This window comes from Magallana gigas, chromosome 4 (assembly GCF_963853765.1).
Source record: "Magallana gigas chromosome 4, xbMagGiga1.1, whole genome shotgun sequence".
Lineage (NCBI taxonomy): Eukaryota > Metazoa > Mollusca > Bivalvia > Ostreida > Ostreidae > Magallana > Magallana gigas.
In genome coordinates this window covers 54,146,553-54,162,103 of record NC_088856.1, presented here as the reverse complement: position 1 = coordinate 54,162,103, position 15,551 = coordinate 54,146,553, and the positions used below count along the sequence as shown (strand labels likewise).

The 15,551-nt window shown below is 40.2% G+C and overlaps 1 protein-coding gene across 6 annotated transcripts in view; it reads right to left on the bottom strand.

Moving 5' to 3' along the window:
- The window catches only part of LOC105331211 (uncharacterized protein C12orf56), a 70,835-nt gene that overhangs the window by 35,842 nt on the left and 19,442 nt on the right, over window positions 1-15,551 (bottom strand). Inside the window, exon 14 of one of the 6 annotated variants that reach the window (XM_066083001.1) lies at window positions 9,874-10,622. The exons of 1 other annotated variant lie outside the window; for it this stretch is intronic. In XM_066083001.1, coding sequence (XP_065939073.1) covers window positions 10,535-10,622 — 88 coding nt within the window. In that variant the 3' untranslated portion in view covers window positions 9,874-10,534. Of the gene's footprint in view, window positions 1-9,873; window positions 10,623-15,551 lie in introns of those variants that run through there. 4 more of the 6 variants (XM_066083003.1, XM_066083005.1, XM_066083007.1 and 1 more) reach the window with 4 other exon arrangements.

The window sequence follows — 15,551 nt, the reverse complement described above, 5'->3', positions numbered from 1 at the left end:
CTACACAATACATGGCCTGGTACAGACCAACTACACAATACAGGGCCTGGTACAGACAAACTACACAATACAGGGCCTGGTACAGACTAACTACAGAATACAGGGCCTGGTACAGACCAACTACAGAATACAGGGCCTGCTACTGACCAACTACAGAATACAGGGCCTGGTACAGACCAACTACACAATACAGGGCCTTGTACAGACCAACTACACAATACAGGGCCTGGTACAGACCAACTTCACAATACAAGGCCTGGTACAGATCAACTACAGAATACAGGGCCTGGTACAGACCAACTACACAATACAGGACCTGGTACAGACCAACTACACAATACAGGGCCTGGTACAGACCAACTACACAATACAGGGCCTGGTACAGACCAACTACACAATACAAGGCCTGGTACAGATCAACTACAGAATACAGGACCTGGTACAGACCAACTACACAATACAGGACCTGGTACAGACCAACTACACAATACAGGGCCTGGTACAGACCAACTACACAATACAGGGCCTTGTACAGACCAACTACACAATACAGGGCCTGGTACAGACAAACTACAGAATACAGGGCCTTGTACAGACAAACTACAGAATACAGGGCCTGGTACTGATCAACTACAGAATACAGGGCCTGGTACAGACCAACTACAGAATACAGGGCCTTGTACAGACCAACTACACAATACAGGGCTTGGTACAGACAAACTACACAATACAGGGCCTGGTACAGACCAACTACACAATACAGGGCCTGGTACTGACCAACTACAGAATACAGGGCCTGGTACAGACCAACTACAGAATACAGGGCCTGGTACAGACCAACTACAGAATACAGGGCCTGGTACTGACCAACTACAGAATACAGGGCCTTGTACAGACCAACTACACAATACAGGGCCTGGTACAGACAAACTACAGAATACAGGGCCTTGTACAGACAAACTACAGAATACAGGGCCTGGTACTGACCAACTACAGAATACAGGGCCTGGTACAGACCAACTACAGAATACAGGGCCTTGTACAGACCAACTACACAATACAGGGCTTGGTACAGACAAACTACACAATACAGGGCCTGGTACAGACCAACTACACAATACAGGGCCTTGTACTGACCAACTACACAATACAGGGCCTGGTACAGACCAACTACAGAATACAGGGCCTGGTACAGACCAACTACAGAATACAGGGCCTGGTACAGACCAACTACAGAATACAGGGCCTGGTACAGACCAACTACACAATACAGGGCCTGGTACAGACCAACTACACAATACAGGGCCTGGTACAGACCAACTACAGAATACAGGGCCTGGTACAGACCAACTACAGAATACAGGGCCTAGTACAGACCAACTACACAATACAGGGCCTGGTACAGACCAACTACACAATACAGGGCCTGGTACAGACCACCTACATCACACAGGGCCTGGTACAGACCAACTACACCATACAGGGCCTGGTACAGATCAACTACAGAATACAGGGCCTGGTACAGACCAACTACACAATACAGGGCCTGGTACAGATCAACTACACAATACAGGGCCTGGTACAGACCAACTACAGAATACAGGGCCTGCTACTGACCAACTACAGAATACAGGGCCTGGTACAGACCAACTACACAATACAGGGCCTGGTACAGACAAACTACACAATACAGGGCCTGGTACAGACCAACTACACAATACAGGGCCTGGTACTGACCAACTACAGAATACAGGGCCTGGTACAGACCAACTACACAATACAGGGCCTGGTACAGACCAACTACACAATACAGGGCCTGGTACTGACCAACTACAGAATACAGGGCCTGGTACAGACCAACTACACAATACAGGGCCTGGTACGGACCAACTACAGAATACCGGGCCTGGTACAGACCAACTACACAATACAGGGCCTGGTACAGACCAACTACACAATACAGGGCCTGGTACAGACCACCTACACCACACAGGACCTGGTACAGACCAACTACACCACACAGGACCTGGTACAGACCAACTACACCATACAGGGCCTGGTACAGACCAACTACAGAATACAGGGCCTGGTACGGACCAACTACACAATACATGGCCTGGTACAGACCAACTACACAATACAGGGCCTGGTACAGACAAACTACACAATACAGGGCCTGGTACAGACTAACTACAGAATACAGGGCCTGGTACAGACCAACTACAGAATACAGGGCCTGCTACTGACCAACTACAGAATACAGGGCCTGGTACAGACCAACTACACAATACAGGGCCTTGTACAGACCAACTACACAATACAGGGCCTGGTACAGACCAACTTCACAATACAAGGCCTGGTACAGATCAACTACAGAATACAGGGCCTGGTACAGACCAACTACACAATACAGGACCTGGTACAGACCAACTACACAATACAGGGCCTGGTACAGACCAACTACACAATACAGGGCCTGGTACAGACCAACTACACAATACAAGGCCTGGTACAGATCAACTACAGAATACAGGACCTGGTACAGACCAACTACACAATACAGGACCTGGTACAGACCAACTACACAATACAGGGCCTGGTACAGACCAACTACACAATACAGGGCCTTGTACAGACCAACTACACAATACAGGGCCTGGTACAGACAAACTACAGAATACAGGGCCTTGTACAGACAAACTACAGAATACAGGGCCTGGTACTGATCAACTACAGAATACAGGGCCTGGTACAGACCAACTACAGAATACAGGGCCTTGTACAGACCAACTACACAATACAGGGCTTGGTACAGACAAACTACACAATACAGGGCCTGGTACAGACCAACTACACAATACAGGGCCTGGTACTGACCAACTACAGAATACAGGGCCTGGTACAGACCAACTACAGAATACAGGGCCTGGTACAGACCAACTACAGAATACAGGGCCTGGTACTGACCAACTACAGAATACAGGGCCTTGTACAGACCAACTACACAATACAGGGCCTGGTACAGACAAACTACAGAATACAGGGCCTTGTACAGACAAACTACAGAATACAGGGCCTGGTACTGACCAACTACAGAATACAGGGCCTGGTACAGACCAACTACAGAATACAGGGCCTTGTACAGACCAACTACACAATACAGGGCTTGGTACAGACAAACTACACAATACAGGGCCTGGTACAGACCAACTACACAATACAGGGCCTTGTACTGACCAACTACACAATACAGGGCCTGGTACAGACCAACTACAGAATACAGGGCCTGGTACAGACCAACTACAGAATACAGGGCCTGGTACAGACCAACTACAGAATACAGGGCCTGGTACAGACCAACTACACAATACAGGGCCTGGTACAGACCAACTACACAATACAGGGCCTGGTACAGACCAACTACAGAATACAGGGCCTGGTACAGACCAACTACAGAATACAGGGCCTAGTACAGACCAACTACACAATACAGGGCCTGGTACAGACCAACTACACAATACAGGGCCTGGTACAGACCACCTACATCACACAGGGCCTGGTACAGACCAACTACACCATACAGGGCCTGGTACAGATCAACTACAGAATACAGGGCCTGGTACAGACCAACTACACAATACAGGGCCTGGTACAGATCAACTACACAATACAGGGCCTGGTACAGACCAACTACAGAATACAGGGCCTGCTACTGACCAACTACAGAATACAGGGCCTGGTACAGACCAACTACACAATACAGGGCCTGGTACAGACAAACTACACAATACAGGGCCTGGTACAGACCAACTACACCATACAGGGCCTGGTACAGATCAGCTACAGAATACAGGACCTGGTACAGATCAACTACAGAATACAGGGCCTGGTACAGACCAACTACACAATACAGGGCCTGGTACAGATCAACTACAGAATACAGGACCTGGTACAGATCAACTACAGAATACAGGGCCTGGTACAGACCAACTACACAATACAGGGCCTGGTACAGATCAACTACACAATACAGGGCCTGGTACAGACCAACTACAGAATACAGGGCCTGCTACTGACCAACTACAGAATACAGGGCCTGGTACAGACCAACTACACAATACAGGGCCTGGTACAGACAAACTACACAATACAGGGCCTGGTACAGACCAACTACACAATACAAGGCCTGGTACAGATCAACTACAGAATACAGGACCTGGTACAGACCAACTACACAATACAGGGCCTGGTACAGACCAACTACAGAATACAAGGCCTTGTACAGACCAACTACACAATACAGGGCCTGGTACAGACCAACTACAGAATACAAGGCCTTGTACAGACCAACTACACAATACAGGGCCTGGTACAGACCAACTACAGAATACAGGGCCTTGTACAGACAAACTACAGAATACAGGGCCTGGTACTGACCAACTACAGAATACAGGGCCTGGTACAGACCAACTACACAATACAGGGCCTGGTACAGACAAACTACACCTTAAAGGGCCTGGTAAAGACCAACTACACAATACAGGGCCTGGTACAGACAAACTACAGAATACAGGGCCTTGTACAGACAAACTACAGAATACAGGGCCTGGTACTGACCAACTACAGAATACAGGGCCTGGTACAGACCAACTACAGAATACAGGGCCTTGTACAGACCAACTACACAATACAGGGCTTGGTACGGACAAACTACACAATACAGGGCCTGGTACAGACCAACTACACAATACAGGGCCTGGTACTGACCAACTACAGAATACAGGGCCTGGTACAGACCAACTACAGAATACAGGGCCTGGTACAGACCAACTACAGAATACAGGGCCTGGTACTGACCAACTACAGAATACAGGGCCTGGTACAGACCAACTACACAATACAGGGCCTGGTACAGACCAACTACAGAATACAGGGCCTGATACAGACCAACTACACAATAGAGGGCCTGGTACAGACCAACTACACAATACAGGGCCTGGTACAGACCACCTACACCACACAGGGCCTGGTACAGACCAACTACACCATACAGGGCCTGGTACAGATCAGCTACAGAATACAGGACCTGGTACAGATCAACTACAGAATACAGGGCCTGGTACAGACCAACTACACAATACAGGGCCTGGTACAGATCAACTACAGAATACAGGACCTGGTACAGATCAACTACAGAATACAGGGCCTGGTACAGACCAACTACACAATACAGGGCCTGGTACAGATCAATTACACAATACAGGGCCTGGTACAGACCAACTACAGAATACAGGGCCTGCTACTGACCAACTACAGAATACAGGGCCTGCTACAGACCAACTACACAATACAGGGCCTGGTACAGACAAACTACACAATACAGGGCCTGGTACAGACCAACTACACAATACAGGGCCTGGTACAGATCAACTACAGAATACAGGACCTGGTACAGACCAACTACACAATACAGGGCCTGGTACAGACCAACTACAGAATACAAGGCCTTGTACAGACCAACTACACAATACAGGGCCTGGTACAGACCAACTACAGAATACAGGGCTTTGTACAGACAAACTACAGAATACAGGGCCTGGTACTGACCAACTACAGAATACAGGGCCTGGTACAGACCAACTACACAATACAGGGCCTGGTACAGACAAACTACACCTTAAAGGGCCTGGTACAGACCAACTACAGAATACAGGGCCTTGTACAGACAAACTACAGAATACAGGGCCTTGTACTGACCAACTACAGAATACAGGGCCTTGTACAGACCAACTACACAATACAGGGCCTGGTACAGACCAACTACACAATACAGGGCCTGGTACAGACCAACTACACAATACAGGGCCTGGTACAGACCAACTACAGAATACAAGGCCTTGTACAGACCAACTACACAATACAGGGCCTGGTACAGACCAACTACAGAATACAGGGCCTTGTACAGACAAACTACAGAATACAGGGCCTGGTACTGACCAACTACAGAATACAGGGCCTGGTACAGACCAACTACACAATACAGGGCCTGGTACAGACAAACTACACCTTAAAGGGCCTGGTACAGACCAACTACAGAATACAGGGCCTTGTACAGACAAACTACAGAATACAGGGCCTTGTACTGACCAACTACAGAATACAGGGCCTTGTACAGACCAACTACACAATACAGGGCCTGGTACAGACCAACTACACAATACAGGGCCTGGTACAGACCAACTACACAATACAGGGCCTGGTACAGACCAACTACACAATACAGGGCCTGGTACGGACCAACTACAGAATACAGGGCCTTGTACAGACCAACTACACAATACAGGGCCTGGTACAGACCAACTACACAATACAGGGCCTGGTACTGACCAACTACACAATACAGGGCCTGGTACAGACCAAGTACAGAATACTGGGCCTGGTACGGACCAACTACAGAATACATGGCCTGGTACAGACAAACTACACAATACAGGGCCTGGTACCTACCAACTACACAATACAGGGCCTGGTACGGACCAACTACAGAATACAGGGCCTGGTACAGACCAACTACAGAATACAGGGCCTGCTACTGACCAACTACAGAATACAGGGCCTGGTACAGACCAACTACACAATACAGGGCCTGGTACAAACTACACAATACAGGGCCTGGTACAGACCAACTACACAATACAAGGCCTGGTACAGATCAACTACAGAATACAGGACCTGGTACAGACCAACCACAGAATACAGGGCCTGGTACAGACCAACTACACAATACAGGGCCTGGTACAGACCAACTACACAATACAGGGCCTGGTACAGACAAACTACAGAATACAGGGCCTGGTACAGACAAACTACAGAATACAGGGCCTGGTACTGACCAATTTCAGAATACAGGGCCTGGTATAGACCAACTACACAATACAGGGCCTGGTATAGACCAACTACACAATACAGGGCCTGGTACAGACCAACTACACAATACAGGACCTGGTACAGACCAACTACACAATACAGGGCCTGGTACAGATCAACTACAGAATACAGGGCCTGGTACAAACCAACTACAGAATTCAGGGCCTGGTACAGACCAACTACACAATACAGGGCCTGGTACAGACAAACTACACAATACAGGGCCTGGTACAGACAAACTACAGAATACAGGGCCTTGTACAGACCAACTACACAATACAGGGCCTGGTACAGACCAACTACACAATACAGGGCCTGGTACAGGCGGTAGTACTCGTCGGCAGCTTAAGTCGAATAGCCTGTCCCCATAAAAGTCTTTGCACATTGATACATTCTGTTAAATGGAGTGTTTAGACGAAGGAAATTCAAAATTGAGTGGACCATCCCAACTTTTTTTTCCATCCCGAAACCACCAAGAAAATAATTTCCCCAAAACACGAAACCCAAAAAGGACATCTTTAAATTCCCACAGGATTCTCAAATTAAATCTAAGATTGATTTGTATATTAGACTAGTACGCAAGCTTTGGTTAATCATAGTATAATATTATCAAATGTGTCATAAACTGTTATTGAAATCATAATTTATTTACAAACAACAATCTCAAAACGATAAACAATCAGTTTTATCCTCATTTTTGAGTGGTCATCCAATTACAACACAGAAAACTTTTACTTAATACTAAATGAATAAGGGGCATATATATTTCGAAGTCCAACCAATGTATTGAAAAGAGTGGCCCAATGCCTGAAAACAACTGTTGGTGGTTTCAGATTACAATAATCTCATGCCATATCATCATTAAAACACAACTCAATTTAGTTTTAAACTTAAGTTTAGAATTCTTTGTGGATTATCATTCAAAAATGGTTTTCGTGCCTTCAATATTTAGGAAATCAAATAAAGAATAATTAAACTAAAATGATATAAAAAATAATTTTCAAAACGAAATATTGAATACATTATAAATACATGTACTACTTCATAATACATTATATTTGCATTTCTATTGTTCTTTCCCACTGTAAGCCCATACGGAGGAGCTGCAATTATTTCTCTATAATCGCAATTGCTCTGTCAGTATACTATGACGTCATAAAGGTGTAACGTTATATATAGAGGATATCTATACTGTGTGATTTTATATTTGCTTTATCCAACGAGTTGAAATGGTGTATATATTCGCGAGGCTTGCCGAGCGAATATAACCATTTCAACGAGTTGGATAAAGCAAATATAAAATCACACAATTATAGATGTTCTATTTATCTCATACAATTTGATTTATATTATGAAGCTTTTGAGACAGTCCCTTGTGTGACCCAAATTGTTTTTTTTTTCAAAGATTAAAAACGATGATGCAACGTTGTGTTATGCGGCTATTGTGACCTTGCGCAATACAATTTAGCACGTCATTCCTGAGATAAATCTTACTGTTTTAATGTAAAGTTTCACTGAAATAAACCTTAAAATAATTTTTTAGCTCTAGATAATTTTTCTTAAAGCTTATTCACTTGATTAAATGGAAATTCCGATTAGAAGACTTGAATAATCAGTTTTGTTGACATACAGTGATACACAAAGTTGCGAATGCTCGTTAGTTTGAATTGACTCGAACGAGGAACAGTTGTTGATGCATGATGTTTAATAAAACAAACACTAGGCTAGCCTTATGATTAAATTGAAAATAGTGAATAAGGATGCTTACTGGTGGTGGAATAAAAGTCTCATGAAACATTATTTCGGTAAGTTCTTGTATATAAACACAACCAGAGCGCTCCGTTTTCATCGCGTCGTCAGGATGAACTCTTGATAGTTAATGTAATTTGTAGTTTTATAAACTTCACAAAGAAAATTGAAAGTTGGACGTGGGCTAAATTTATCAAAAATCTTGACAAACAAGAAAAAAGGGTCTTGTGGTTACGGTTATGAATAACAAAAAAGGGGGGGGGCTAACTATCCCCCCCCCCACCTCACAATAGCCCCCCGGTTCCGACGCCTGTGCTACGCAGTTATGTGTTTTCCTTCATATTTGTAATTTAAATCTTTGACAAAATCAATTTTATATTAATTTTTGTAGTAGATATAGTTATATTGAAAGTACTAGCAAATTTTCGAAAATAGGTCACTGAAGCGTTGAAGCGAGGGGCTGTGTCAAAAGTAGTTCCGACCGGAAGTATTTGATATAGCATCACCCGTGTGATATAGCAAAGGTTTATCACACGGGTAATATACACCACACGTATGAGATAAATACTTTTCCATGACGTTATAGATTTAAACCACTATACGATACATCATGTCTCCAACTCCATTAAAATTGACGTATTTACATGTAATATTAAAACATGTGTTTGATAACATTTTAAAGGAATTACTGTTATAACATATCATTGATTCTGTTAACAAATCTATGTGAATTAAAAAGATACATTACAGTCTGAATGTTTACTTTTTATATAATAGCTAAATGTCAAGGTCTAGGCTAATACAGGGTATTTGCGAGTGGTAAAATGCAAATATAAGTAATAAACAACGATTATTTAGTGAACATGGCGTTATGAATAGCAACTGCTCTGCTGGCATATTTTCCATGATGCGCTAGCGCGCATCATGGAATATGCCTACAGAGCAATTGCTATTCATAACGCCATGTTCACTAAATAACGTTGTTTATTTCTTAAATAAAGTATGCTTCACAGACGGACGGACGGATAGATGGATTGATGGATGGATGGATGGATGGATAGATAGATAGATAGATAGATAGATAGATAGATAGATAGATAGATAGATAGATAGATAGATAGATAGACAGACAGATAGATATATGTGTTAAGACTTATTACATGTGATCTGCTATGCATTCCAAATGTACCGTTTGTAACTCCTTGTATTTTTTTCACATACATGTACAAGGGAATATTTCTAACGCTAAAGTTTGTAAGTAAACAGACTTACTGCCATTATATAATGAATAACAAATGGATATACAAGATGCTTGATGATTTTTTATCACAAAATAAAATTTCTCTGAAACATCGTTTCTTCGTCCAAGAAATGACACGTGCACAATTTATCATGCTTGTGTTAGAACCAACATTGTAACACATGACTTTGATAAAACATACCATGCAATGCAAGGGAATAATGATAAATTGTTACATCTATAAAAAGGATTCAATTCATTTTGAACAGTAGTCAAATATGAGTTCAACACATGTACAGGAAGCATATAAATGTAAAACTCTTCTTCATTTATAGTACAATGTAAAATAAAGTACTTATGGGTTTCCAGTTTGCGAAGCACTGTCCAACGTGACTTGTAAAAACACACACAGATATTACTAGTGTTGAAGTAAATTATATCATGAAGCGTACTGAGTGCTGGCTTTAAATCCAGCAAGACTATTCTGGTGGCGTCATTCCACATTGGAAACCATTCCGTAGATGACGTCATCTTACATTGAACACTATCTATGACGTCATCCAACATTGGACACTATTCCGGTGACGTCACTCCACATTGGACACTCTTCCGGTGACATCACCACGCATTGGACACCGAGGATAGTCTCCTGCCTGCCAAGGACAGTGTGTCTATGTCAGACATTGTGGTTACGCCCTTCTTCTTGCTGGCAATGTAGAAATAAGAAATTATTTCCAATTTTTGCAAAAGTTCACGTACCGCACACAATTGATTTTTACAGGTAATGATCGAGTTTGAATGGCGTATAGACTCCTTCACGATAAGTGCGGTACTGCTCTCTTGCAGGGCAAAATGATATACTTTGCCTAAATTCATTAGGTAGATAATTAAATGACGTAAATAAAAGAATTGAAATTCACCAAACCATGTCATTTTGCCCTGCAAAAGAGCAGTACCGCAGTTACCGCGAAGGGGTTAATTTGACAGGTGTCAGATTATGGAAAATCATCATAAGACAATGACAATGAACTTTATTCTCATAATTGAATTTACAGTGTAAAGAAATTACATATGTACAGTATGTACACACTACAATATATATAATAGATGAAAATCATTGGTACAGGCATGATGAAGGGATTACGGATACAATTTAACCAAGAAAGCTAACTCATCTAATAGTTTACAAATATTGGTAAGATGGTTTATGTTTGTGACATTAAACAGTTTTTCAAATTTTACAACATTTGGATTTGTTATGAAGTAATTTAATAAACATATAACCATTGAATTGGATATATATACATCAGTACATTTGAAAAGGTAGTGAAATTCATCCCCAATTTCATTACAGGCACACAATTTACAAATTCTGTTTTCTCTAGGAATATTAAACCATCTACCTATCTCAATAGGTAATTTAGCATTGCCAGTTCTGAAATTACAAAAGTTCTTACATAATTTTGTTGGCAAAGTCAATAAAATTAATACTTTTCAAAATCCAGTGAAGTTTTAAAAATCCTTTAATTTAAACCTTTTGGAGAATTATGTACCTCGCTATACCATGATTGCTTAAATTGGTCTAATAAAATATTGTATACTTTAGATTTTAACCAGGGTATGTTTATTGTGTTTTGATACCATATATATGTCAATCCACATTGATTTAAAGTTTTCTTAATGGCTTCGCACCATGAGTTATTAAAATTCTTCAATACATTAAAAAGTTTTGCTGACAATTTTGAGTTCTGGAAATTCACTAATTTACCCCAGAAGGAAATCATTCTAACTTTAACATTAATTGTTAAGGGGTATCTTCCAAATTCCCCGTATACCATAAAGTTTGGTGTTGTGGTTCTCAAGTTCAATATATGTTTACAAAATTTTAAATGTAATTTCTCAAGGAGATTAGTGTTATGAAAACCCCAAACTTCGCATCCATATAATAATATTGGTTTGATAATTTTATCGAACATGTCTATTTTACAATGACAGTGATTTATGTTTTAATGAATCATGTCTTACTTACCTAAATAAAACAGTCATGTCCTAGTGATGAAATGACTGAAAGTTTTATTTTGCTTTTACTTCCCAACAAAATTCATTACGTTTTGGCTATCCATGAACAGTACACTGTCTCCCAGGATTAAAAAAAAAGATTCCACAATATTTAGTTATTTTGAAAAAGTTTTGTCCACAAAAATCTGCCTCGACAGGGTTTCTCCTTTACAAATTTTACATTTGCTCGTGTATGTTCAAACTTAAATAATTTCTCTGATATTTTATTATCAACTTTTCTGAAAACGTGGCCTGTTTTATACATATCGATTTAGTGTTTAACAGACGGCAACGAAAACATTTTAAAAGACTAGGAATAGTTCATTTTATTAATATGTATTCTTCAAATTCGAATTAAACGTTTTAGGATTAGTTAGAATGTGAATAATGAAATAACATGACATGCGCGGATCCAGAAAATTTTTCCAGGGGGGGTCCGAAGGATAATTGTGTTTGCCAAGGGGGGGTCCGAGGCATATTTTCGCGATAATTTTACTATGTAAATTTAATAAATTTTCATTTTCCAGGGGGGGTCGGGACCCCCCCCCCCCCCGACCCCCCCTCTAGATCCGCGCATGCATGACTAACGTTATAAAAATGGAGCGAAAGGGCCACATCTCTCACCTACATATAGAAACAACATCTAACTATGTCCCACCCCTTACACAAATAGCCTTACAGCTAGCGTTACGACATCAAATATCATGATATATTGGTCAAGATTTTATGTCTCCTAAATATAATCTCCCCTTTCAGCCATGTTTGAAAAATCAAGAAAGTTCTTAAAACTTGCTTACAAGAAAGTGGTGAAGACGCGAGTTATTACATATAGGCCTAAGTTCTTTGAAATTCTGTATATTCAATTAAGAGGACACTTTAAAACAAGGTAAATGTTCCTAAAGCTTGTCTGAATATTAACCATACTGATCTAATGATTTCTGGGGACACACTGCCCCCCTCCTCCCCACCCCCCCCCCCCCCCCAAAAAAAAAAATTAATGACAAAAATCCGTTGATCACTCCATATGCCCCATATGGTACATGGATGTAAAAATTGGAACTGCTTCACGCAAACTTCATTACAGCCAATTTCACAAAACGCATCCTTTACTTCCTTTTGTACAAATTTTTAAAATGTCTCACCTTGTTTTCAGTATTTCATAATCATCTCCCTTTTTGAAGGGATGAACAGGTATTTTAAGCATGAGGAAAGATCCTCAAAATTTGAGTGCATTTTTTCACACGTGCTGATTTGAAAACTGCAAGTGCTCTCATCGCAACTCAGTGTTTTGTAAATATAAGTCCCTATTGTCAGAAAAAAACCCCACACAACTGACTCTTTGAGCATATTTGGGCAGTAGCCTTGTGTTCGAAAGTATGTCTGGGGGAGGGCAAACTCGTCCAAAAATAAAATTTTAAAAATTCCAAATTCATGACAATTCTAATTTGGAAACTTCAGTTTCTATTAATATTTCCTTCTTGCATGCTCTCAAAGAAGTCTTGGAGGGGCAACTCCATGATAATTCACTTTTTTCATACGTAAATTTAAGGAAAATGTTTGGCAGCCCCCACCCCCCCCCCCCTTCTTCTTACCTGTATATTATAAACTACCCAACTTAGATATATAATTTATAAAGAAGTCACAGATGTGGAATTAGTTAAACTCTAATTGATACTTGCGTCTTATATGACCAGATAGCCATATATATGAAATATAATTATTTAAGAAATAAACAACGTAATTTATTGAACATGGCGTTATGAATAGCAATTGCTCTGTTGGCATATTCCATGATGCGCGCTAGCGCATCATGGAAAATATGCCAGCAGAGCAGTTGCTATTTATAACGCCATGTTCACTAAATAATCGTTGTTTATTACTTATATTTGCATTTTACCACTTGCAAATACCCTGTATTAGCCTAGATCTTGACATTTAGCTATTGCATCAAAAATAAACATTCAGACTGTAATGTATCTTTTTAATTCACATAGATTTGTTAACAGAATCAATGATATGTTATAACAGTTATTCCTTTAAAATGTTATTATAAGACATGTTTTAATATGGAGAAAAACACTTGATTTATCGTATAGTGGTTTAAAATTATAACGTCATGTAAAAGTATATGATGTCACACCTTTATGACGTCATAGTATACAGACAGAGCAATTGCGATTATAGAAATATAATTGCAGTTCCTCTGTATGGACTTACAGTGGGAAAGAACAATGGATATGCAAATATATGATTGTATTCTGCTTAACGTTAATTAGTCATTAGCTTGTTGTGCACTCGATACGAGAAAAGTGTATAGAGAACAATGTTAAAGATCATTGTCGAAAAGAATAACCGACGTAGTTTGAATTCGTGGCATCAGCGGAATGACCAGGAATAGTAGTATGGACTTTGGAAGTGGTCACCGGATGCAAGACTCTTAATTGTAATTAAGCTTTAACAAATGACTTCTTTTTTAAGTCACTTATGAACTGTGACCTGAAAGGATGTTACTGGATGTATTAACAATTGCATAATCTATTTACTGATTTTTATGCTTATGATTTGATTAAGAATTTGTACATTGATTTGATACCACTATACGATAAGTGTGCTTAATAAATATCATAAAACATGAACTGACTTATGATTTCAAAAGTCCAAAGAATAACAACAGAAGGAATTTGTTAAACTTTAATTGATACTTACGTCTCGTAGTAAAAATCACATTGAGACAGACATAACTATGGCTGACACTAAACTAGCTAATTCATTAATTAAATAATTAATGGACGAGAACTGTAATGAGGATGGACATTACTTGTACAAGTAACACCACTTTTTTCACAATCAGACATCACTTTGGCACTTTGAAGCTGAAATAGAAAAGGGAGATAAACCAGTCCCACATTACTGGGCTCTGTATCAGACATCTCTGTGAACATATTGCCAAATAAATGTCTGTTGCTATGCTATTCCATATTTAATATTATCCCATTCATTTCAAAGAAGCAATTTTTGCCTCTTTAAACAACTGTACATAGTTTTGAATTTTATTTTGTTGGCGAGTTCACTAAGAGGTAACTTTAAGTCTTCAAAAATTACACATAGCATTATTTAGTAGAAGAAAATATTACGTGTACCAAAAACTTAATTATTTTGTGGTTATAAATATCATAAAAATGAGAAAAAACACATCTAACAGGGTATGTAAGATTGCAATAACACATGAACTTACATTTATAAGAATTCAACAGGTACTCATAAAAACTGAAAAAAGACCATTTCCCAATGAATGCAATGGATATCAGTGACTAAAATGTTTGTGTAAAAATTGTAATGAGTTGCTTCCCTTTGACCAGTATGACAGCGATGTGAACTTGTGATCATAACGCCAGCCTACATAAAATAAAAGATTTACATGAACATGTAGATTTTCTATAGTGTTCTTAATGTCAAACTTCATTAATAGAAGATTCAAAAATTTCAAATTCATTAATGGAAAATATAAACCAGAAATAATAGAAAAGTTATTGTACTCACAAAATAAGTCAATCAAATTTTACACTAAACTTAAACA